The sequence below is a fragment of the Lygodium microphyllum genome, chromosome 2, assembly GCF_053477565.2.
Source record: "Lygodium microphyllum isolate KBCC chromosome 2, Lygodium_microphyllum_v1.1.10, whole genome shotgun sequence".
Lineage (NCBI taxonomy): Eukaryota > Viridiplantae > Streptophyta > Polypodiopsida > Schizaeales > Lygodiaceae > Lygodium > Lygodium microphyllum.
In genome coordinates this window covers 172,868,889-172,896,326 of record NC_141136.1, presented here as the reverse complement: position 1 = coordinate 172,896,326, position 27,438 = coordinate 172,868,889, and the positions used below count along the sequence as shown (strand labels likewise).

The 27,438-nt window shown below is 42.0% G+C and overlaps 1 protein-coding gene across 1 annotated transcript in view; it reads left to right on the top strand.

Moving 5' to 3' along the window:
* The window catches only part of LOC148040625 (Zn-dependent exopeptidases superfamily protein), an 83,159-nt gene that overhangs the window by 15,902 nt on the left and 39,819 nt on the right, over window positions 1–27,438 (top strand). Inside the window, exon 4 of the mRNA XM_087701398.1 lies at window positions 22,734–22,933. Coding sequence (XP_087557524.1) covers window positions 22,734–22,933 — 200 coding nt within the window. The remainder of the gene's footprint in view (window positions 1–22,733; window positions 22,934–27,438) is intronic.

Genomic DNA, 27,438 nt, shown 5'->3' with positions numbered 1-27,438 from the left:
TCCCTGAATAGGATGCATCTAATTGTTGAATGAAAATCAAAGCTTTCAACTTATCTTGTATACCACTGAAGGACTCAAACTTCAGTGCTTTTCCACCCTCATCATAGTCTTTTGTTGCCCCTTTGGGTGTCAAGTTGTCATACACTGGCTGCTGCAAAAAGGGTGCATTTGCTGAATTTACATCAAAACCAATGCCAAACGGAGCATTTGCATGACCAACATTCATTCCTTAAGCCCCATAAGCTTTTGGGGGTGCAGATGTAGTACCAAACATACTACTTTGTGCCCTAGTAGGCATCAAGCCAATGCTGCCATACATAAGGTTTTGCATATTTCTAGCCATACTTGAATACATTGGGCCTTGCACACCATGCATTGGTTGCTGCATATCATAGGGATTTGTGCCATACATTCCCGTATGCGGTCCTTGTCCAACCATAGTATGAAAAATTGTGTTTACACCTTTAGCAAATGTGGCTCATTCGAAACCTAAAGTATTGAATGTGGCAACAGGTTGATTGTGGTTGTGCGATTAATTGCTTTGAGCATGTTCCTCATATGGCGAATCTGGAATCGCAACACGGATGCCATATGGCTATGGGGGATGTCAGTCGTGTGTGAGATCTAGTTTGCATTCTCCTAGACTCTTGACCAGTTGCCAAAGTTGATACCGATCAATAGGGCCACCGATTTAGAAGCCCTCAAGGAGAAATTTGAATACCCGAACGCAGACAATCCTTTAGGTAGGTTTGATCTTCCTGTCAGAAGTGGTGCAGCAATGGAAGCATAAACAACATGTTGAAATAAATTGCTGAAACACAAGACAAGAGAAAGACTGAATGAATGAACACAAATACAAATAAGAACTCAGATGTATGCTCGGGAAACGGAATCCATATCGAACACGAGACTGCAGCATACAACAGTGAGTCACTGGCTGTGTGGGCACCTTGGCACTGGCTCCTCTCTCCCTAGAAGAATCCACAAATGATGGCTGAAGTACACCAGAGGAGGAGGAGCCCCAGCAATATATAGGCATAAAATGTGGGGAGCAATAAATGCAGTCAGCCAGCATTAAATGCTCCCCAGCCCTAAAAAGGGCACCAAAAGATACGAGAAAACATACTATAAAAAAAGGTCACAGCCTTTGTAGCACAAACTCACACCAAAAACAGCAAAAACAGCTTGATGAGGTAAGTGCCCAGCTAGGAGGAGATGCAGAAACACCAAAACGCAGGCTGAAATGGATGCGCAGGTTGTATGGAGGCTGATGTTAGTAAAAACGCAGGCAAAACTGGTCGCCTGATTGGAGCAGCAGGTGCTTGATCAGCTAGAGGGAAAACAGTCCTGAAATCAGCAATAAAAGACAGCAAAAACACAAATCCTGAAATCTAATACCATGTCAGAAGTGGTGCAGCAATGGAAGCATAAACAACATGCTGAAATAAACTGCTGAAACACAAGACAAGAGAAAGATTGAATGAATGAACACAAATATAGATGAGAACTCAGATGTATGCTCAGGAAACGGAATTCATATCGAACACGAGACTACAGCATACAACAGTGAGTCACTGGCTGTGTGGACACCCTGGCACCGGCTCCTCTCTCCCCAGAAGAATCCACAAATGATGGCTGAGGTACACCAGAGGAGGAGCCCCAGCAATATATAGGCATAAAATGGGGGGAGCAATAAATGCAGTCAGCCAGCATTAAATGCTCCCCAGCCCTGAAAAGGGCACCAAAAAATGCCTGAAAAAATACTACAAAAAAAGGTCACAGCCTCTGTAGCACAGACTCACACCTGAGCTGACTAATTTGCTAACACCCTCTCTCAGATCAGGGGTGATTTGATACAATACAATAGTACAATGATGGGAAATCATAAACTATACAACATAGAGTCACCAGAAGAACCATGGATATCCAAGCAGTGAGTGGCCAGCCCACCACCAAGATGCCTCGGAGAGTATCTGACGTCGATGTTGATCATAACAGCACCACCTGAAAATAGAGAAGAATCATAGCAGCTCTCTGTGTTATGTCACCTATGTCACTCAGGACATACAAGGCCAATCTGTCAAACATGTATCTAAACATGTGACCATAAAATCCCCGCCTTTGGCCAGAACCGCCAAAGTGTCCTCTCATGTGGGCTCTAGATGAAAGCCTCCCGCTCTTTGTCAAGTAACCAACCCATCATGAACCAGGATGTCAATCCTAGCTCCACGATTTGTACCTGCCAGACTTCGGTCGATGCGTCAGGGATATCCCTCTCTGGATCCTATGCATCTGTATAGACATATAGATGAGGCATGGTTGCCCCATCTCACCACCCTCTCACACTCCCTCTCTGACACTTCAGAGTTGTGAGGGATGCCCGTATCACTACCACTAGAAAGCAGCTGAGGAAGGGGCCACTAAGCCCTTCCCATGATCCGAAAAAGAGGATCCCTTTCGCGCCTTGGACTTCGCCTTGGCTGGAGGATCAGAATCAGAATCTGAGGCAGATGATGACTCGTCAGAGGAGTCCGCATCCCGCTTCGTCTTCTGCTCCTTTTTCTTCCTGCTGAAGCCGCTAACTCTTTGCAGTTATTCCTTAAATGACCTTTCTTTCCATAGTAGTAACATTGGGCCTTCGACTTCTTCGTCGAACCCCTTGTTTTTGTGAAACTGCAACAACCTCACCTAAACCTCCATAATGTGACGGAAGCCTCCCCTATAGTCGCAAAGTAGCCTCATGGTCAAGTAGCATGGAGGACATGTGAAGAAAACTGACCGGAGTCGTAGATGTTTGCGCCTGTAAAGCATTCGCCACTCCATTAAACTCGGGAGGAAGCTTGTAGAGTACCGTACCAACAAGATGTGCCTCTGATAGGGCACACTGCATAGTGCGAAGCTGGTTCTGGAGTTGGGTAACACGAAGTAGGAAGGATTGAATCGTATCTTTGAATTCAAACTTCAGTTGTGCTGGAGCTGGCCATAGAGAGTAACGGCCCTCATGGTGGAAGGAGCCTCGTACATGAACTGTAACTTCGACCATATGTCTGAAGCTGTCGTACAGGAGGTGACCGCCGATAGAACTTCTTTGGAAATACACCGAAGTAAGGCCGAATAAGCATAGGCATCATCTGAATACCATGTAAGCACTACCTCCTCATGGTTGTCATCATCAAAATGAGATGGAATAGGAGAAGGTTGTCGAGGATGTGCCACAGCTCTGCCAACCACGTATCATAACCGCTTCTGAATAAACCAAGCCTTCATCACCGCACTCCACGTGTAATAATCAGGTCCATGGAGCTTGTCATCGGTGGATGTGCATGGAGGAGCCATCTGGAGAGGATTTAGAAAAGAAGTAGAGAAAAAAAGGGATTGGGAGAGGGAACACAGCCAAACCACGAGCACAGACTGCAAAAAAACAAGAGTTCACATGAAGTATAACCCAAAATCTGATCAAAATAAGACAAAAGCTACTGTAAAAAGTCAAGAAATCAGTAAAAAACTGTCAAAAACAGCAAAAACAGCCTGATGAGGTAAGTGCCCAGCTAGGAGGAGATGCAGAAACACCAATATGCAGGCTGAAATGGATGCGCAGGCTGTACGGAAGCTGATGTCAGCAAAAACGCAGGCAAAACTGGTTGCCTGATTGGAGCAGCAGCTGCCTGATCAGCTAGAGGGAAAACCGTCCTGAAATCAGCAATAAAAGATAGTAGAAACACAAATCGTGAAATCTGATACCATGTCAGAAGTGGTGCAGCAATGGAAGCATAAACAACATGCTGAAATAAACTGCTGAAACACAAGACAAGAGAAAGACTGAATGAATGAACACAAATACAGATCAGATGTATGCTCGGGAAATGGAATTCATATCGAACACGAGACTGCAGCATACAACAGTGAGTCACTGGCTGTGTGGGCACCCTGGCACTGGCTCCTCTCTCCCTAGAAGAATCCACAAATGATGGCTGAAGTACACCAGAGGAGGAGCCCCACCAATATATAGGCATAAAATGGGGGGAGCAATAAATGCAGTCAGCCAGCATTAAATGCTCCCCAGCCCTCTTAATATATCTTGCACCATTAATGTAATATGATGTTTAAAGTGTGCTTTTTGAGTGTCTTTGAATACTTGTGAAGTTGTTTAATGCATAATTATCTTAAAAATCCTAAATATTATCATTTTAAAATTTCCCATTCCCCCCGTTCCTAGAATGGGGCCTTCCCATTCCAACCGTGTTTCCCATTCTTGTTACTATTTCTTGTTCCCTGTTCCAGGTGGCTGTGCTTATGGGACATGGATACTTTGGTGATTTTCCTGTTTCTTGTTCCATGTAGCTGTGCTTATGGGACATAGATACTTTGGCGATTTTTACTACAATTTGGGAATTTTGAGTTTTGAGGATGCTTTAAAGAGTTAATTAAGGTTTAAAATGGTGGGCTGCAACAAATCAGCCATTCACAGTAGGGCAGTATTAAATTTCAGCCAATAGATCTTAGCCAAATTCAGTCCCAAGAGGGTGCAATGGAAGAATTTTTGTTGCTAAACCCTAATTTATGGCAGAAATTAGGGTTTACCAGCCACCTTGGGAAGAGTGCTTAGAAATTGGGGCCTAGTACTTGAAATTCAACAGCCAAAATTTGGGGATTTCAGAGAATTTCAAGAGGCCAATTGGACAACATTAAGTTTCGGCTAAAATTTGTTATCCGAGAGCGAAATTGAAGGCCAATCCCCAAGCAAACTAAGGGGCAAATTGGTTTAAAGGCTTGTTGGTTGCTCTGGACAGCAAGTTGCATTGAGGATTGAAGGAGATCATGTTGGATCTCAATATACTCCAACCTTTGGCAATACAAGTTAAAGAAATACTGCATGCTACGCTAGTTTGTGGCCAATAGAGTGTCTATTGTCCAAGATTAAGTGGTAAATTAGGAAGGCTGGTTCCATGGTTCCATTGCCAATATATCATCAACTTCCTTGAATTGGTGCACTTGATTGGAAGTGAGAAGCAATGCTCTAGTGCATAGCAACAATGGGAGGCTAGGTGACAATTGTAGACCATGTAGCAATAGTCTCCAGGGGCTGGACAGCTAGTGGAAGAGGGGTGATGGTTGAAACTTACAAGACAAGGATGGGGCTGAATGGTGGGCAGCTTGTCTATTTGTAGACGTGGAAGATCCTCCCAAATTAGGGTTTTTCATGTGGGACATAAAAACTCTATAGAATTGCTCGTCGCTTAATGAAACTTTTGGTAATATGCTATTTTAGCACTTCTTTAAAGAGCTAATGAATGAATAATGAATTTTAACTCAACATCCCTCCTCAGGCCCAAAATTGGAATGAAGAAGGGACTGAAAGAAAAGCTCAAGCCTAGTTTTACCCCAAGGTGTCTCACCCCAAAGCAACCAGGGCATCGGACAAAGGGTGCACATCAGCTGTCCAGTGGCCTATCAAGACGATAGAGCATAGTTACCAAAAACGGGATCCCCTGGAACGGGGGAATGGGAGGAACACCTAAAGTTAGGGAACGGGAATGGAGGGAACGGCATTTATATATATATATATATATATATATATATATATATATATATATATATATATATAGAGAGAGAGAGAGAGAGAGAGAGAGAGAGAGAGAGAGAGAGAGAGAGAGAGAGAGAGAGAGAGTGTGTGTTCTTTTCACACGATAGGATAGAGCCATGTATCTTGTAATCATGTAAACTTGTACTTTTTCGTAATTAATACAATTACCTTTTACGGAGAGAGAGAGAGAGAGAGAGAGAGAGAGAGAGAGAGAGAGAGAGAGAGAGAGAGAGAGAGAGAGAGAGAGAGAGAGAGAGAGAGAGAGAGAGAGAGAGAGAGGGAGAGTCAACACTTAAGTCTAGATTCATCTAGAAATTATAGATAGGCGGGTGTGTTGGAAGGTGGGCATGGCAGTTGGGGACGGCCAGGCACCCGTTGCTGGAACGGCCGTTCCAAACAGGAAATGACCAAGGAATAGCCCGGAACGGGCGGGAACGTGATAGGGAATGGGCGGGAACGTTCCCCTAGCGTTTCTTGGGCTCGGATCTCCCAGAACACGTTAATCTGTTCCTAAGTGCTGGAATGGGCATTCCTTGTTTCTATGCGATAGAGGCAATGGTTATCTTATCAAGGGAGTCCAAGTAGTCACCCTAGAGAAGATAGGGCATCGGACAAAGGGTGCTTGTGGGTTGCCCAGTGGCCTACCAAGTCTTGTAAAGGCGGATGGGACTACATTGAACTTTTTTGTTTTTGGGGGGAGGGGAGGCGAATAGATATGGTTTGCGGTCTTTCAAGTAATTTGTCCTATGGGGAGAACAAAGAGATAGTTAGATCGAACACATCACAAAATAAACAAGCTAACCCAACCACTTGAAAAGTCGATGTTGAGAGAAAGGATGATGAAGTAAAGTAAAGGTGGTGAAGAACCCTCGATAGAGACAACTGAGGATTTGCTTAGGGGTGCTTTGCACAATGAGATGCATAGTAGTATGCTACATGATGAGAATGTGCATGCAGCAGGTGCCACTTGGACAGTATCCCTTTGTGGGGAAATGGTTTTGTTGTCCAAGCACCCTTTACAAAGATGATGAAATTATGCAATGCAAAGGAGAAGGTACAATAGGGAAGAGAGACTGATGTCAAAGACAAGTGTGAAATTCTATAGAATACCAAGAAAGGGTAAGAATCCCCTCTCAACCCTGGATGTCGAAGCCAAAGGAGAAAGAGGACTCTGATGTCGGTCTTCGTGTGGTGCCAAGAATCATGAAGATGGGGAAGGATGAAGCACCTCGACTGGAAGAGCAAGATAGAAGGCATTGCCATGATAGCATCAAGAGAGATGTTGTATGATCCGCCTCGAGAGGGGAAGCCTCCATGTTGGTAGAAGAGTAAATCTCCTAGGAAGATGGAACCATGAAAGGAATGGTGTGCATCCCTAGTCTCTAGCCTAGGAAGGGCTGATGTAGACCTGCACGTTAGCCCTATACTAAAATACAAAAACCTATAAGAGATTAGAATATGCAAAACAAAAGTCAGTGGTGAGATACTCCAAAGAAATACAGTACAAAAAGTAAACCTAAATGAAAAATGTGCAATGAGTGTGTATGGGTGAGTGAATGCAATGGAAGACTGAAGAAGGAAAGATTAAGGATGTAGCCACCATTGCGTACGTCCATTAGTAAGTTGATGCCAAATGAAATGCTTAACAAGGTGGAGAAGTGGTCCTAGATGGAGATGCATCTAGGATGACCTAGGAATCGATGCAAAGAGTGCAATGGATAAGGAGCTAGCAGACCAATCAGCTAATCCTTTAGAAATACTGAAGATAGAGGTTGTTGAGGTTGTTTGCGTGCCACATGTCCAAGGGCAAAAGAAGAAGATGGGGCAGTAGCGGTGGTAGGCGTAGCCTTGCCGGGCTGTCTAGTAAGAGTGGAGGCAGTTGCAACGATTTGTTGAGATTTCTTAGGACGAAGAGCTTGGGCATTGGTATGATACTACTCGTCCACATGGCTTGATCTCTGGTAGTGTGTGTAAAATCTATTTTTCTTAGGCAATTGTTGCCAGATGGGTTTTGTTTCTTTGTTTTTGTGGGAGGAAGGGGTGTCACCCTTGTTTTGGCTTGCCTTTGCATCTTGGCGAGTTCTTGCCATCTCCAGTTTTCCCTTGCGATGAAGAGGCAATCAAACCCTGCTCTAAATAAGAGTGTAGAGGGCTTGTGGACTTGATTTGTAGCCTCGCATAATGCAAGAATTGACACTCAAACTCATAGAAGTTTGGCAATTGGGGCAATGAGATAATGTGTTGAAAGAAATGGAGATACTTTTCAAGAAGCTTGTTAAAAAAGAATGTAACTTGATCACCATTTGACTTCGAGGAGCGTGTAGTGGCTAACTTAGCAAGTACTGTCTATATTCGGCCAACTTGACTTTCAGATCATCCCCTTTAATGGAAAACTCATGAAGCTCAAAGTTGAGATTTATAAGCTGAGTGCGATCTCGTGTTGCATAGCGGTTAATGAGATGACTCAAATGCTCGGATGGGAGGGGGAAATGCTGTAATTGAGATTGGAACTCAAGAAGTAACCCTTGCATAAGTTCAACATTGTTTGTGGCATTGTGGACTCTCCATTGATAGATGTGCTTTAGGATGAGCCAGGCCTATCTCAAGACCAATGACTAGGTCCCACAGTCCTTGAGATTCAAGCACTTGTTGCATGAAGTTCGACCAAGTGGTGAAATTCGACGTGTTGAAACAAGTCTTATCCATGAAGGCATTCTTGGTCGTAGCAATAGTAGTGGTAATGTGTAGGATGGGAAAGGTGGATGCATTATTTGTAAATGCTTAGTTGAACACAATTTCAGCACTAGAGCAAAACTTTTGACCTTCAATTAGGTGCCTTAAGCCCACCAATTCAAGGGAGTTGATGGTATTCCGGTAGTGGAACCATGAAACCAACCTTCCTCCTTAGATAGGATGGTACTAACTTGATTCAACCCTAATTACAACAAGTATAAAATTCACATAAACTGAAGATGCAAATGCTACAACTTAATCTTGGACATTGGATAGTGTGTTGGCCCCAAAACTTGGCGCCCCTTGTGGTATTTCTTTAACTTGTATTGCAAATGGATGGAGTACAACTAATATTCTTCAACTTTCTCCGCTAATCAGTGTCCCTTGCTGTTGTAAATGACTAGTAAGCCTTCAAATCAAATTGCCCCTTGATTTGCTAGACCTTTACTTGTGCTCCTTGGTAAATAAATTAGCCCCAAATTCAATGCTACTTGATTGGCCTCTTGAATCCTCTTGAAATACACCGATTTCAACTTTGAAAATTCAAGTTTGAAGCCTTTAATTATGGGCTTGCTTCCAGAGGTGGCTATCAAACCCTAGGTTCCGCTGTAAATTAGGGTTTACGGTTCATCAAAATCTCTGCCTCCAATGGTTGGATTGTTGTAAAACTTGGAGTAAATCTATGAAATGGTTGGAGAGAGAGAGAGAATGCTATAGAGGGAGAAAATTTAGAGTTTTGTTTTGAAAATTTGGTGAAATTGAGCTATCGATCCGGTTTTTCGGTCCCAAATGGATTCAACAGCAGCAAAGGGAGTATCAAAGGCTGTAATCTTTAGAAAAAAGTACATCAATTGCGATCATCAACTTCCCTTGTTAGGAATATGCAACAGCCTTCACCAAAATGCTCTCCAATGGTTGAGAAATGGCCCCAAAAGCAGACAACAATATAGCCTAGTCTCTCTTTCCAACAGCTCCAAAAATGCAAAATGAGATTTTTCTCCCTTTAGCCGCAATTTAGCTTTCCCAAAATTGCATGGGAAAGTTTTGCCAAGTAGCAGTCTTTTAAATTGAATTTCCAGTATTATCCAGTCCATTAAATTAATTTTTAGAATATAAAATTTAAAAATTAATTTAATAATGATTTATGTGTCCAAAAAAAAGAAACAAACAATTGCATTGGCTATGTCAATTTATCAGCTAAGTAATCTTGAGTACTCATTAGTCCGGAATTGGCATTGATTCATTAATTAATGCTAATTTCCTAGTGTCACCAGTGACACTCGTAGCTAATTAAATTTTCTAGGCCAAGTTTTGACGCCTGGTACCACCTAGTACCTATTAGGCATAACTTATTACAACTTTTTCCTTTGACACACGAACTGATATCTCGAGGTCCTTGGTTCCACATTGTGAAATAATCAACTTGCACTCTCACATATGTAAGTCACATTTGCACATTTGTTTAACTTTCAATCAAATACTAAGCAAAGCAATAAAATTTCACATCCTCATGACATAAGTGAATGCCAATCGTGGATATTTGTACCTAGGGAATTGCTACATCCTCTTTGATCAAGCCATTGACTAAACAATGTTCTTTATAATCACAAATGTTGGTTCTATCTCTACTTTCACAATCTTATGGGGTACCAATCCATTTGTTGTGTATTATGCGAGCAACCATAATCACAAATGGCCTCTTAATACTCTTTCATGTCTTTTTGCAAAAACCTGGAACCCATACCGGAACTCATATAACAGCTAGGTTAACCAGTGTATTAGACAACCACAATTTGGTTTGGGTCTCTTGAGATTGAATATATGCACACTTTCCTTGAAGTGCTCCAAGGGCTGTATAATCTTTGTCTAACTTGGTAGCTCGTGATGAAAATGTAGGTCTATTGGAAGCGCGGGGAAGAACATGAGAATGATAATACTTTGAACTTAACCAACTCGATCAATTATCACCATGAAAAGTAGAAGAGAGAGAGAGAGAGAGAGAGAGAGAGAGAGAGAGAGAGAGAGAGAGAGAGAGAGAGAGATTTGAATCCACGTTGAGAGGGGAACTGGTCCCTCCTCCTTTACAGGAATTTTTTGAAACAAACCATGGGGATTGAGTGCTTGAACCATATACAAAAAGGCTGATTTGTTGCAATTCTGAAAATTAGGGTTTTGAAATCCTAATTTTTGCAAAACTCCGGGCAACAAGCTGATTTTCTTCTTAATTAGAGTTTTGAAATCCTAATTTTTGCAAAATTCCGGGCAATAAGCTGATTTTTTTCTTTAGTGCTTGGATTAGATCAAACCAAGTAGAAAGTGCTTCTTGGATGAGAGATAGATATGAGAGTACAAAGCATGTGGCTGAAATTTTACCATGAGAGCTTATTCCAAATGAAGAGAGAGACCTTCAATATATAGGTGTGGGGCTTGGGTGCTCAAAAGCGAAAAATAGAGTCTACAAATGACAAGTGTTTGTTGAAAATGACAAGTGTAGGGATACTTGTCTTTTCAAAATGACACGTCTTTTTCTAGATGTTACATGTCACTTTTTTAGAGAAAGAAGCTTTCAAACCTTGTACTCTAAAAATCTCTCAAATGGTTATGAATTTAAGATAGCTGCTGAAGGCAAAATTGCTTCTTGCGAAATTTCGCAGCCTTTGATGTGAACAGAATTTCCATTTGAGTAACTTTAAATAATAGTAACCTCTTAAATTTTAGGAGTCGCCAAATTTAGCTTTTGAAGAGCTTCATTATATAGGTTCACCGGTTTATAATTTGTTTCTTTGATCATGAGTATTTGGTTTTACTTTCTGAAACCACTCATTATATGGGCTTTTAGTCAATGTAACTATCTGAGTATAAAGTCTTAGTCATCTGAGCTTTTTGATCAATCTGACTGTCTAACTAAACTTTTAATCCCTCTTAGATATCTTGTCAATGACGACCCAAGTATAATTATAGGGCATTTTGGCCATTGGCAACCCTTCAATAGAAAGATGAACATTTAATTATATCTTGAAACACTTAAATAATACAAATCGCCTTTCAAAGTACATGAGCATCAAATTAATTTGGAATCATTGAGCTAATATGTCTTGGTAACAATTGATATACAAAAGGTTTATTACATTCCTTTCTCTTGAAATCCGTCTTGTTCTCAAGATGTTGCTTAAAGTATTTGTGATCCTACAACTTCTTTATAAGCTGCAAGTATTTCTGGATAATCTTTAAAATACGTTTCTGATATCCATTTAGAATCTAAATGAGAGTAATTTTTAAAATTGAAAAGAAATTTTCAATAAATATTTCTTCCTCATTTCCTAATTATATGAAAGACTATTTGCTCTGGTTGAAGCATCTTGTACTATTCATCTACTTTAAGTGGATCCTCTGTTATAAGTTCCAATGAGGGAGGCCCTTCATAAGACTTCAGAAGATGGATATGAAAAGCATTGTTGTGAATTCTCTTATGCTCTGAAAGTTGTAACCTATAACAAATATCATTAATCTTTTCAATGACTTGAAATGGCCCATAATTTCTTATTGCTAGCTTAGTGACTTGGGATAAGGCTTGTTAGAGTTTCTTAGACAAGCTTTGTCAAATTTCAACCACACCCAATCTTCTTCTTGTAAAATCAATTGCTTTCAATGCTTATTTGCTACTTTCTTTTGTTTTTCTTGAGATCTTTGGATAGCTCTTCTAACCTAGGTGACAGCTGTATCCATATCACGCATGAACTCATCGGTATGAAATATCTCGTCCTTTGTTTTGAGAATAGGTAATAAGAGTGTTTTTTCATATATGATCTCAAATGGTGGTTTACTTATAGAAGTATGAACTGTGTTGTCATAGGTATATTTTACCAAAGGTAAATAATTTTCCCATTGTTGGTTGGCTTCATGGAAAAAGTACTTCATCATATCCAATATTGTGAGATTGACTATCTCACTTTGACTATATGATAAGGAGAATAAAAGATAAGCTTTGTATCTAAATTTTCAAAAAGAGCTTGCCAAAAGAGACTAGGGTTTGTGGATCTTTATCATCCATGATGGATTGTGGTAACCCATGATACTGAGAGATTTGTTGAATAAATATTCTAGCCATATGTCAAGACTTGATAGCTGGAATAAAATGAATCAGTTCGCTAAACGTGTCAATAATAGTCAATATGCCATTATTGCTGTTTGCTGAATTTGGCAAGCTAAAATAAAATCCATAGCAATGCTTCCGAATGTTGGCTCAGAATTGGTAATGGTTGCAAAAGCCCTGTAATCTTTTGGCAATCAAACTTAAGCTTTTGGCACACAAGATATTCTTTGATAAATTGCTCAATGTCTCGTCGAAGACTTGGCCAAAAGAAATACATATCAAGTACCTTGGCTGTGGCTAAAATATCCCGATGAGCCATGTAAGGAGTCGCATGACATTCTTTCATTACTTTAGGTCTGAAATCTTTACTAATACATGACTTATTCTCCATAAAAAGAAATCTATCTTTAATAACATAAGAGTTTATCCATTTATCAGGTTGTAAACTCTCCCATATGATTTTAAAATCTTAATCAGAGTATACATGTTCCTCATACTAGTCAAATTTGTATAATGAGTTGTGGACATTGCATGAATCTGAGATGACAGGGCATCAACTACTTTGTTTTGCTTTCCATGAATATGTAGTATTTAAAAGTTAAATTGAGCTAAATAATTGGTCCATTGAATATTCTTCTTAGAAATCTTTGGTTGGTTGAGAAAATGTTTGAGACTGCCATGGTTTGTCTTGATGAGAAATTCTCCACTTAAAAGATAGTGCCTCCAATCTTTTAAAACTTGAATGATAGCCATTAACTTCTTTTCATAGGTTGTAGCATTCTTTTTTACATTTTGCAACCTCTATTTGTGTAAGCAATTGTATGTTCTTCTTGGTTTAAGACTGCACCAATACAGTCTCCTAAAGCATCACATTTCACAAAGAAAAGTTTCGACAAATTAGGTATAATCAAAATAGGTCCTTTGCTGATATAGAACTTTAGAGCTTTAAAAGCTTCCTTCTCTAGTTTGGTTCATCAGAATGCCACTGCTTTATTGGTTAAATCATGCAATGGTCCAGCAACCACTGCAAACCATTTAATGAATCTCCTGTAATAAGAGCATAATCCCAAGAAACTTCGAACTTCATGAACACTAGTCAATTTTGGCCATTCTATAATAGCCTCTATTTTTTTTGGATCTATTTGAATCACATCTTTGGATACAATATGGCCCAAGTAGTGAATCTCTTCTAGGAAAAATTTACTCTTTTTGCCATTCATATAAAGTTTGTATTGGCGGGGTTTTTAAAACACTATTTTCAAGTGTTGCTTATGCTTTTCTTGATCTTTTGAATGAACCAAAATAACATCAAAGAAAGTATATGTAAACTTCCGATGTGCTCTAAAGATTATTTCCATCATTCTATCAAAGGCTGCAAAAGCATTGGTGAGACAAAATGGTATCACAAAAAACTCATACAAACCAAGAGTTGTCTTGAATGTTGTTTATGAATATCTTGAGGAGCAATTGTTATCTGATGATAGCTGCTCTTTAAGTCAATCCGACTGAATACTTTGGATCCATCCAATTTATCAAAGATATCATGAATTCTTGAAATGGAAAACCTCTTTGGAATTGCAATTTTGTTGAGGGGCCTGCAGTCCACATACATGTGCCAAGATTCATTTTTCTTTTGCACTAAGAGGACTGGAGAGTAAAAAGGTGAGGAACTAGGTCTTAGATCCTTCTTCAAGAGCTCGTTCACTTGCTTAATAATCTTCTCTTGTTGTGTTGTACTCACATGATAGGGTGGTCGATTTGGAGGTGAGCTTTTAGGAAGGAGATCAATGTGATGATCTTCTGGCCTCTCTGGTGTTCACTCGTCAGATAAAATGTCTACAGAGCAATTTTCATACTCCTTTAAAAAACTCATTCGGTCCTTGTTCATCTCTTTAATTTTAGACTTTTTGTTAGAATCTTTGACAAAAATCAAGTACAAGGAAATAGACTTTTTCATTGCTTTACAAATTTGTACATGGGATTAGATAGGAATAGAGTTTTCTTCCACTCCCATATCAAAAGATACATTTTTACCCTCGAAAGAAAATCTAAACTTATTTTGATTCCAATCAATGGCTGGATCTATTCTTCTATGCCAAGGTATTTCTAATACAACATCACAATGACTAAGATCTCCCATAACAAAACTCTCATGATCTATATAATCTCCTATCTCAATTTGTAGTTTTCCCAAAATGGAAGTAACTTCAGACTCCATTTCTTAAAAAGCAACACTTGACATTTTTGGTGTTTCAAACCTCTTCTTTGGTAGATGTAGAGCTTCAATAATCCAAGGATGGATATAATGATATGTAGCCCTTGTATAAAAATGAATGAGAACAGGTTGATTAGCAATCTTATCCCAAGCCATAAAAAGCTTTCTTTTCTCTGACGGAGTTTCATCCTATTGCAAGGATTCCTTAGGTACAACATTTGCTTGAGGTGTCTTTTGGGGTTGGTTTTCCTTCTTTGCCTTATTAGGACATTGACCAGCCATGTGTCTTTTTTCTCCACAAGAGAAACATCATCCTTCTCTTGTATATTCTGCTAATTGCTGATATGTTAGCTTCTTTCCTTGGATGGCAAGGGTGGTCTACCTCCATCCTTATGCTTTCATTCTTGTTTATTTGACTTCTTTTGGTTAAACATCTTGGTCTTCTTTCTTTGTGGTTCTTCTTTTGAGGCTTTATGAAGCACCCATGGCAGATGTAGTCCTTTAGCTTCTAATGCCTCATCTTGGGCTACTTCTAAAGTATCAAGCTTTGTCATCTTGATAGTTCACCGTACTGTTGGGTGTAATCCATGGATAAACTTTCTCATCTCCATATTGGAAGGAACTTCATTAAGAGATGCAAATTTAAGAGAAATAGTTGCAAACCTGTTGATATATGTTTCAACATTGTCTCCATGGCTTTGCTTTAGCTCATCTCATTCTTGTTGCACATCGGCTTCAAAGGATGAAGGTAGAAACTTCTTGTTGAATATCTCCTTAAACTCTTTCCAAGACTTGGGTTTGTTTTTCTCTTGAATAACTATGAGCTACCAATTTAAAGCAACATCCTTTAGATGCATTTTAACCATCCTAATTTTTGATTTTTTAATATAATCTTCACCATCAAAAGCATAATCAAATTATCTAGTAAAAGAGACAGCTTTTTGAGAATCTCTCTTACCATAGAAAGCGCCAAACTTAACGCTCTTCTCTCTAGGCTTGAAGTCTCTTTTAGCATCGTTTTGCTTTGTTAAAAGCATCTTTGGAGATTTAGCTACCATGGAAATAGCCGGTTCTTTGACTTTCTTCTTGCCCTTGCCCATGGAGGGATTCTTGGGACAAGAAGAGGCAGCTTGTGTATGATGAGACTTTGAAGTCACCGTTGGGGTGGTGGATCCTCGAATGATAGGTGATATGTTACCTTTCATAGACATAGTTGCATCAATAACATTGATACCTTTCATGCTGAGATAGGCCTTTGTAGCCATAATACCATTTGTCTCAAGAGCTTTCTCGGTAAGAAAATCTAGCCAGTGCTTTTAGCCCTTCTCTCTCAAAGCTTGAATTTCTGGATCAACTTTTAACTCTAGATGAACATTTAACATATCTTGAAATGTGAGAGAGGACAGAATCGAAGCTCAGCATAGAAAACCAGTAGACAATGTTAGAGTGAAGCACGACACCCAATCCAATAGCTGAAAGAGTGAGCTGAAAGTATAAGGTACAATCCTTAAACCTTAGAGTTGTAGGGGGTGTTCACACCCGAACACGGTAAGTGCCCGTAAGTGTGTGCCATAAGCACATACGAAATAATACCATAAGTCTAGGGGAAAAAACCTCTCCTACCGAGAGTAGAAAGTGCCCCAGTGTCCTATTGATCACCGACACTCCTATGTGAGCGTAGGCGTAAGTGAGGCATGAGTAAAATACCCAACAAACCCCCCCTGGAGTGAAGAGTGATCAAGAGTACAAGGATCATCCACTACCAAAGGAGATCAAATTTAAAGCATTGCGAAATGCTTCAAATTTTTCATGAGGAAGAGCTTTGGTGAAGATGTCTGCCACATTATTGGTGGTAAGACAATAGACAAGGCTGATATCACCTGCATGTAGCCTCTCTCTGACAAAGTGATAATGTATCTCAATGTGTTTCGTGCGTGCATGAAACACTGGGTTCCGTGCCACTGCAATGGCACTCTGACTGTCAGTAAACAAAGGAGTAGGCTCTGTAATAGATACATCTAGATCAGCTAGCAAGCGTCTAATCCATACGCATTCAACTGTGGTAGTGAAAGCTGCCTTGTATTCAGCTTCACATGACGATGTGGCAACAGTGGACTATTTCTTGCTAAGCCAAGATATGCAAGATGAGCCAAGAAAGAAACAATTGCCACTAGTGGAGTGACGTGAATCATAATCACTAGCCCAATCAGAATCACTGTAAGCATGTAACTGCAGTGGTCCCCCCTTGGCATAAAACAATCCAAGAGATCTAGTACTCCGTAAGTAACGGAAGACACGCTTAACAACTTGCTAATGTGACATGCGTGGCTGATGCATGTATCTACTCAGGGCTGAAACTGCAAACTGTATGTCTGGCCTAGTGTTGCATAAGTAAATAAGACACCCAACTGCTGGAGCATATGTATGTATATCAACCAAATCACTATCATCATGTAATGACAGCTTTAGTCCAGGTTTCATTGGTGTACAAACTGGTTTGCAATCCTGTAAGCCAAACTTCTCAAGAAGTTTACCAATGTATCTTGACTGTGATAAACCAATACCTCTAGCATCATGTATGAAGAACTGAATGCCCAAGTAATAATGCAAAGTCCCCAAGTCAGACATGTCAAAAGTTTGCTGCAAATTTTATTTAAATGCTGAAATTTGATTAGCATGTGTCCCTGTAAGCAAGAGATCATCAACATAAAGACAAATGATCAACATGGATCCCCCCTCTTTGCATACGTAAAGGGTAGACTTAGATGAGCTGTGAATGAACCCTTGGCTAAGCAAGAAAACATCTTTGCATACCAAGATGTAGGAGCTTGTTTTAGACCATATAAAACTTTTTTTAGCTTGCAGACCAAATGTTCCAAGCCCTCAACTGCAAAACCAATGGGCTGCTGTACATATACTTACTCATGAAGTTTCCCATGTAAAAATGCAGTTTTAATATCCAACTGATGCACAATCCATCCATAATGAGCAGCCAAAGCAACCATAGACCTGATGGTCGTCATGCAGAAAGTGGGAGCAAATGTCTCCTCATAGTCAATGCCTTTCTTTTTGTGCATAGGCTTTAGCTACAAGCCTTGCTTTGTATTTGTCAATGGGTCCATTTGCATTCCGTTTCAGCTTGTAAACCCATTTTGTTCCAATGGCTTTCTTCCCAAATTGCAAAGATACCAAATCCCATGTTTGATTCTTAGTGATAGAATCCAATTCAGCTTGCATTGCTGCCATCCAATGCACACTCTGTTGTGCATCCTCAAAACATTCAGGCTCCTCATCATCAAGGGTGCTTGCTGCCATAACGAACTCCATGGTATGTGCAGTATCATGCATATGAGCTTGCCTTCTAGTACGACCAGCCATGGGTGCATCCAGATGACTATCTTTCATAGTTTATAAATACCATCTAGGCATTTTTCTTGCTTCCTGACTATGCATAAGCTCTTACTGAATTTCAGTTTCAGCACTTTGTTGAATATTTAGATTAGCCAATGGCTGATTTTCTGCATTTTCCAAAGGAGCAGCTGGTTGAACATTGAATTCAATTGCTGAAATTCTAGCTGAATCACCAAATGTAATGGGCAGTAGCTCTTTAAATACATCACGGGCAGCCTGATATGTGTCTAAACCAGCCAGGGACAATTCTGATTTTTCATCAAATAGTACATCCCTACTGACAAACACCTTTTTAGAAACAGGATCATAGAGTCTATAGCCTTTGCTCTCACTGCTATATTCCACAAAAATGCATTTAACAGCCTTGTTATTCAACTTTTTCTTAAGTACCTTTGGAATATTTGCATATGCAAGGCACCCAAAGGTATGAAAGTGTCCAAGAGAAGGTTTCCGGCTGTTCCAAGCCTCAAAAGGTGTAATTTTCTTCAAAGCTTTGGTGGGGCATGTGTTTAAAATATGGCAAGCACACATGACGGTTTCCATTCAAAAACTGTGAGGCAAGCTCTTTGCCTTCAGCATACATTTGGCCATCTCCATGAGTGACCTATTCTTCCTCTTTGCAATCCCATTTTGTTGTGGAGTATAAGTAGTAGTGTACTGATAGACAATGCCCTTCTGCTTCAAAAAAGAATTCAGCATAGAGGACATGTATTTCCCCCCTCTATCCGAACGATGAGTCTTAATTTTACAACCAGACTGGTTTTCAACAAGTGCAATAAAAGCCAAGAATGCATCATACAGTTCTGACTTTTTGACCAAAGAGTAGACCTAGCAAAATCGAGTAAAGTCATCAATAAAAGTCACAAAATAGTAACATCCTCCCAATGACTTTGTCTACATAGGCCCACATACATCTGAATGCACTAACTGCAACCTGGCTGTTGCTCTAAAAGCAACATCACAGGGAAACGAAAAATGATGTATTTTTCCCAAAATACATTCTTCGCACAAGTGCTCAGGAGGTCTCTCCACCAGTAGAGGTAATCCATCTAGCATCTGCGTATGCTGCAAGAGCATCAAGCTGCCAAAGTTCACATGCCCAATCCTAGCATGCCATAACTCTGCCTGTATCATAGCAGGAGTAAGAGTGGATGTCAAATACATTGACTGATCAACTAAAAGAGCATCCAACCTGTATAACCCATGACATAAAGTGCCTGTTAAGACCAAAGTCATGTGTTCTTTGTCTCTCACCATGCATCTGCCATCATCAAATGTGACCTGTAATCCACAACGTGCCAAAGAAGAGATAGAGAGCAAATTCTTCTTTATGCGTGGCACAAATAAAGCATCCTGTAGGCGGAGAATAAAGCCATCAATGGCTGTAAGCACAATCTCCCCAATACCTCGAATAGGGTATGATGCATTATTGGCACACTATATAAACTTGCCAATTGGAGCAGCACTAACAAAAGCAAATAAATCTCTGCGAGATGTAATATGCCTAGAAGCACCACTGTCAAAAAACCAAGTGCCTGCATCCTCAGTAGAGCTAAATGCTCGATTTGTCCAAGATATGTCATAACTACATGTGTAAAAACAATAGTCCCTATCTGCAACAAAAGACGCGGACTCGGTAGCAGTAGAATGAGCATAAAAAACAGACATTCCTGACTTCTTTTTCTTCTCCTTGGCAATGCGCTTTCTGGACTCAGTAATGTAGTGGCGTGGCTTCTTGCAATAATGGCATTTGCCCTTTTTGGCTTGCGTGCCTCCTTGTTTTTTGTTTGCCTGTGATGTGCCAGAAGTCCCAGAACTCTGCGGAGCATTCTTCACTTGGCTGCCTTTGCCCTTCTGTCTAGCCATAAAAGCCTGCTCAGAGGCAATAGCATCCACACCACTATTAATCCGTGTTTGCTTCTCTTCTAGAAGCAAATTGACTAACTGAAGAAAAGTGATTGGCTGCGCAGCAATTCTCATGGTGAGGTTTAAGGTTGTATGAAAAGCCAAGTACGAAGAAGGTAATGAGTTCAAAGTGATAGATATCATTTGTGCATCCGAATAGTACTCGTCAACATTCATGAGTTGCTCTCACAAGTCCTGAATCTTATTCAAGTGATCGTGAATAGAATCACCTTTATCCATTTTCAATGTCTCTAGCTCTTTCTTTAAGAAAGAGATGCGAGTCTCAATCTTGCCTGTAAACATCTGCTCCAAAGTTATCCAAGCTTCTCGTGAAGAAGCTGTTGAACAAATGTGGGGGATGATTGACCACTGAACTGCCAATGCAATCAGCGACAAAGGCTGTGCATCCCTTGTATCCCATGCTTTTTGAGCTGTTGTTCTTTGGGGAAGTGGCTGAAGTGGAGTAGGTTTAGGTGCTCGTTGTGCACGTCCTCCTGGAGGAGGAGTAGTTGGAGCCACAACTCCAGGTCGAGCTTATTCTCCACTAACATAATCCCAAAGATTTTTGGCCACAAGTACATTTTTCATCATGAAGGACCAAAGTGAATAGTTATTTCCATCCAGTCTGTCTTCTTTGGATACATAGGTGAAGACATCTCCTCCCTGATTTGCCATGATTATATATTACCAAGAAAAAGCAAAAGAGTAATGTCGAAGTAGGACTACACTGGAAATCTGAAAATTTCGAGAATTTGCAGGAAATAACTTTCTGCAATTAGTATATAGAGGTGCACTCTGTCAAAACTGTCTGTTATGCACGCAGTCCAACATGCAATCAGTGTTCAGTAGCACTGTACCAGCAAAATCCCCAAAATTTCTTGCCTCGGATTTGTCAAAACAGTTTTTCAGTGGCTGTAACTGCAGTGCGTATGCCAATGTTCCCAGAAAACATAAAAGCCCCAAATTTTTTTTAGGAATGTGTCTAGAAATTGCATTCAATGTGTCCCAGACACCTTTCTGAGTGCTATGCCTGTGGCGTAGGAACCTTGCTTCTAGAAATTGCAGCTGGAATTAAAAAATTAAAAAACAATTTACCAAAAAAAGGGGATGATTGGCGCAGAGACGTTAGGCAGGTGTTAGATGGGTTGACTGGCGGCGCTTCAGATGGGCTGTCGCTGGTGGGTTCCGGTGTTGCAGTAGGTTCCTCACGGCGTAGTTGGCGGGTCAGACGAGTGGCGAGGGTCAGAGACTGTGGGAGAGCATAGGCGGCTGCAGGCGGGTGTGACGATTGGTGATGAACATTTGGCGGGGCGTGCAGTAGCTAGCTGACGACGTGGCGGCTGTAGATTGACATGGCGAAGGGAGTCTCGTAGCAGGACTGGTGGCGGGCTACTGTCAAGGCACAGGTACGATGCCCAGAGGGTAGGCGAGGTAGTGGCGCTGGGCGAGGAGCTGCAGGAGATGGGCAGCACTGGTGCTGGCAAGCAGGGTACGGTGAGGAGCTGCCACAGTGACTGAACAGAGCCAAAGCAGAGTTGGACTGAGCAAGAAGCTCCCGGAGACTGAGCGGAGCTGGGCAGCACCTGAGCTGAGTAAAGCAGAGCCAATGCTCTGATACCAAATGTGAGAGAGGACAGGATCGAAGCTCAGCACAAAAAACCAGTAGACAGTGTGAGAGTGAAGCATGACACCCAATCCAATAGCTGAAAGAGTGTGAGTTGAAAGTACAAGGCACAACCCTTAAACCTTAGGGTTGTAGGGGGTGTTCACACCCGAACACGGTAAGTGCCCGTAGGTGTGTGTCATAAGCACATACGAAATAATACCATAAGTCTTGGGGAAAAAACCTCTCCTACCGAGAGTAAAAAGTGCCCTGGTGTCCTACTGATCACCGACACTCCTATGTGAGCATAGGCGTAAGTGAGGCATGAGTAAAATACCCAACATGAAATGCTTAAATAATACAACTGCCTTTCAAAGTACATGAGCATCAAATTAATTTGGAATCATGGAGCCAATATGTCTTGGTAACAATTGATATACAAAAAGTTTGTTACATATAGTGAATTGCACCCCCTAATATACAATGTGCATATCCCCTTCAAGATTAAATTGATGCCATGTGTGGGTCACCCAAGCTTGTGTGGTATTGACACCATCACGCTGGTCCTTTCACACTAATGCTATCTTGCTCAATACTCTTGCATTCATGTCCATTCACTCTTGCAATATGGCACATGAGCTATGTTTAATTTTCTAAAGCCGCGATGAAAATAATTCCTCATAGACCTTACAGTTTTGTATTTATTATTTGTTGCTTGACAATCTATCTAATAGTATATGCCAAACCACATGTTCTCCTTTATTTGATAGTCTATCTTCCTAACTTTGAATTGAAGCTTATGCTCTAGAGTTTTTTAATTGTTTCAATCACTTCCAAGTTGGACTGTATTTTGTTAGTCCTTTCTTATCAATTTCCTTGTTCTTTGTCTCAAATTTCTCAATGATAGTTATTAATCTGGATATGTAAAAACTTGCTTGCATGATTATATTGATTCTCTTGAAGTTGCATCACACATAAAATACTTTACAAAGACTGTGTGCTGAATTTTCTCTTTAGATCCTCTACTTGGATCCACAAACAAGACCACCCACATCACTTTTTCATTTTAGGAACATAGTTGGCAGGTATAGTTGAGCACTACACACAAATCTCCAACAGTGCTTTCAACACTATCTTTTGGATGTCCAAATGTCCAATTCATTGATGTCTGCTTACAAACTTTCAACAGGTAACTAAAGGAGGCTTTTTAGAGGTGGGAGTGCAAACATATGGTTCTGGTTTATGGCACACATGGTTTGATCGTGACCTTACCATTGCTGGTCGAGTTATGCTGAAACAAGGGACAAAGGAAGCTACTTGTTCTCACAAACTAGTCCGAGTACAGGATCCTATAATGCGGATTCCCACCTTAGCTATCCATTTGGACAGGTACTTGTTAAACTGTCTTTAATCATTACTGAATATGAGCTATGTGACATGTTAACACGTGTTTAGAAAAGCAATGCTTTAATGTTATGTTATACAGGGTTTTTTCTCCATGACTTTGGCAAGTACTATGCTATTCTTATGAGGCAGAGATTTGCATACTGTCCATCTTGGATTAGTAAAAGGAGTGCTATTTAAGAATTTACTGCAGAAAGGCAAGAAGAGGAGTGCCATTCAGAAATTGCTTACAAGAAAAAATTGGAAAACCTGTTTTCTTCTTAATTAATGTTGCAACAAAACAGTTTGTTTGTTGGGGTTTAGATCTTGCCATGATGTGCACCTTGTATACACTTGCGAGGAGACATTGACATGGACATAACAAGGTATCCAATTCCTTTGATACCACCAGAGTTGGAGCATGGTATGCAAAGTCACCATGGAAGGGAGAAGCATAGGTAATATTTCTCAATCACATGCTTTTTCAGAAGACTTTACTTTCAGTGCATCTTCTTGTCACATTCAAATCCACCCTTCCCACCCTCTACTTCTCTCATTTTGTCTTGCGTTGATCCCAGTTATCACTCATCCTTTCGCTCTCACCCTATACCTATGTACCTAGGGGGTCCTATCTCTTTAGGTGCAAACCTCATAGGTTGAACTTCTATCGATCAGCCAGGTCTAGAAGTGTGGTAGTGGTGGGATTTCCCCTCCAAAGCATAATAGGTCCCACACATCACTTGGGTGACCTCACAATTCAAACATCTTCTTCAGCGACCTTTATTAATGTTTATGTACTGGTATAGGTCAAGGTTATGATGAATACTTGTGCCCATAGCTTGCGTATCAGTTGGAGTACATAAAAGAGTAGGAAATATAACTTGTTTACGTTTCACTGATTCTGATTGGTTTGGATTGAAGAATGGTATGTGCACCTCCCTCTAGATTGTAGATGGGATCACTTTGATGGTATGCCAAAGTTGCAGTAGTATATGGTGGGAGCAGAGTTCAGCCCAATTGTTGACGATGTCCCTCTTCTCTCTTTCTGATGATGATTTGGAGTTCCATCGCTTCTAGGCTTTGGCCACCACACGGGAGCCCACGGACACTGAGCGTCTTTGGCATTTTCGCTTAGGGCATCTGTGCTATGACTCTCTTTATGAGTTGGCGCGTAAGGGGATGGTTGAGGGTCTTCCACGCCTAAAACTATCTCGAGAGGTTTGTAAAGCATGTCAGCTAGGTAAATAGCATTGTCCACCCTTTTCTCAGTAGTTTGTCACTTGTGCTGCAGAACCCCTTACGCTCATTCATGTAGATCTTTGTGGTCCCACATCCACTGCTGCCTTGAATGGCGCGCTGTATTTCTTTTTGATAGTGGATCATTTCTCTAGATGCATGTGGGTGTACTTGCTAAAGCACAAGTCTGATGCTTTCACTTATTTCAGTGCTTAGGTGCTGTTGGTCCATAACCAGATTGGTTGTCGTGTAGGTACTATGAGGAGTGATTTTCGTGGCAAGTTTACCTCCCACGAGTTCTTTGAGTCTCTACAGGAATAGGGTATTATACGCTAGGTCACCTCTATCAACTTCCCCGCACAAAATGGAGTCGTAGGGCATAGGAATCAGACTGTCCTAAATATTTTTTTGCAAGTACAATGTGGCTGATTATATTACTAAAAAAAACAGATTACATGGAGTGCTCATGCTATACAGACTAGCTGGAGCTGATGAAAGTCACAAATATATCATGTATACAAGCCTCTCAAGGCGGTCTGGGGGGGATTGGGGCAAGAAGCCATGGAGGGGGGGTGTATCGCCATCTGGGGCTGCTTGCCTGCATCACGAAAAACAGGTCTTGGTCGCCTCAAGTGCGCATGAAATGATGTTGGAGCTCCCGACGAGCCCTGGACTTGTCGTGTACTTGATCCCATCGGCTGCGGAGGGAGTAGATGATGGAGGTCCAAAGCTCTACTAAGGTCACCTGTATTGAAAGTCCCTCTCCGTCGAAAGCCTCCTGAAACCGCGCCTTCCAGATATGCCATCTAGTAAGACTCCCTATGATCTCCCATACCTCCGAGCGGTCTGCTGTGGGCTCCAGTACCTGGCGGATGGGTAGAGCCTCCAAACCGACCACTGCGCACGACCCTGCCTTGATAATGAATATCGTGTTGTCCTGCATCCCGGCCTCATACAGAAGGTGACGGCCTTGGCCCTGCTGGCTGACTGCCTGCAAATAGAAAGATCCCCATGAGATACATCCAAGGCTGGGTGCTGTACGACGAAGGATGCGGCATGCTCCTCTCCACATGAGCTGCACCTCCTCACATGACCGAAGGCAGTGCTTTGGGGTTTCCAGAGGCTGCTGTGTGCAACGCTTACAACCTCCCTCCTGCATCTGGGCAAGCCAACTTCCCATCGTCAAGCCTCCATGTGTCACCAGCCATAAGAAATACGACACCCTTCTCAAACTCTAGCTATCCCATAGGCGGTGCCAGAAAGTCCGTCGGAAAGGCTCTGTGATGCTGTGCTCCACCCAGTGCCTGCTATGTGACGACGCCCAATCCATATCCTCCTGTATCAGTACGTGGTTGCCAATCCTGGCAGTGTACTCTAGGAACTTGGATGGCTTCTTGGTGACCGCAGTGGCCGGCCATAGCCACTCTTCTGGATCCCACTCCAGCTCATCAAGTGGTATGCCCTCCCAAATCCAAAGGCGTCACTCCCGGAGCTCCTTCCAGAAAACATAGGGGTCCAGTCGCCATGTCTTCCCCTGAAGGCCCACCACCCGAATCCTTTTCCACGAAAGGGCAGCTATCCCCTCATCCTGCTGCACTCAGTCAAGGGCCAGACACCCCCCCCTCCTGAATGGCGAAGAAAGTCCCCTATGGGGCTCCGCCCACTCTACCTGCCACCTGTAGGGGTGTGCGTGCTGGTGAAAACCTAGTTGCCCATATCTCCCCGGGCTCTATGGACTCTCGTATCGAGGAAGCAAGCCACTCAAGAGGTATTGCTGCGTCTATCTCCCTTCTCAACTCCACTCCTCTCTGGCAGCCTGATACTCGCTGCAGCACCTCCTCGTCCGCCATCCTGTACATGTCCCGCCATGTCCTGATGGTACAAGTTGGGCCTGCCTCCCAACCAGCCCACTGGATGTGGAGGTGCTCATTGATTTGTGTCCCTTCTTGATCTTTGACTTGGGGGTTCTAGATCATCGGCTGACAGTCTATCTCCTCCTAGCAGCTTGGGGGGCTCTGGATTAGGGCCTTACGGAGGCCCTGCCACACGCGAAGCAAGCTGTGTAGGAAAGGTGATCTGGGAGGGGTGATCCGAGCTGACGTGAAGATCCATCTCAGGGACGGCCTCCACTCACCGCCGAGCCTCGGTCTACAGTCTTGAAGGCCCTCTTGCAATAAGACCTTCCAAGTCTGCCTGCCTGGTGTGAGGCCGCAGACAACTAGCTTGCCCAAGAGAGCCATACTTTGATACTCTGGGTCTATGATCCCAAGCCCTCCCTTTGACCGATGCCGTATGATGGTTGCCCACGCCACCTTGGCCATGGAATCCTTGGAACCATCTGACCCTGACCAAAGGAAATTTCGGACTAGGCGGCGAAGCTGCACTACGCATGATGAGGAGAAGAACCAATATGAGGTAATGTACTAGGCCGTTGCTAGGAGGACCTGGTTAGCCACTAGGGCTCGGCCGGCTAGTGAGAGGCGAGCCGTGCTCCAGTAGGTCAGTTTTCTCCGGATAGAATCAAGGACAGGAAGAAACTGCTGTGGGCAGGAGTGATGTCGAGTCCCACTTGGAACCCTAGGTACCGGAAGGTCTACCCTCTGCTCACCCATCTAAATCTCAGGTGGATGCCCCACTCTGTGCTAGAGTCCGGGTCTGTGAGGAAACCAACCAACTTTCGCCAATTGATTTTCGCTCCCGCTGCAGAACAAAACACGTCAAGAGCCAACCTCACTCTCTCCAGCATCAACTTATCGTCCTCTATGTAGAGTGCTGTATCATCTGCATACTCTAAGTCTAACAACTTAGTCTCCTCTCTCACTGGAAGTCGGAGGCCGTGTAATCCGCTCACACGTGGCCTGAGGAAGTGAGACATCGCCTTTGCAAAGAGTAGAAACAGGTAAGGGGCCAGGGGGCAGCCCTGTCGAACCGATCTCTCCAGCCGAAACTTCTCCCCTCGCCTTCCGCCTATGAGAGCCCTGCTGGTGGCCGATTTGTAAAGGGCGGAGATCCCGCGAATCCAAACCTGGGGGAATCCTAACCTCATCATGGTGCCCTCTAGGAAATCCCAGTCCACCCTATTATAAGCTTTCTCGAAATCCAAGAGTAGTACGGCCAGTTTCTGCCCACTGTGCTGAGCCCACTCTGTCACCTCAAAGAAGGTAAATACATTGTCTAGGATGCTCCTATCCTGGACAAAGCCTGTTTGTGTGTCATGGATGATGCCTAGAAGCACGGGGTGTTATTGCCTACCAATCATCTTTGCAAGTGCCTTA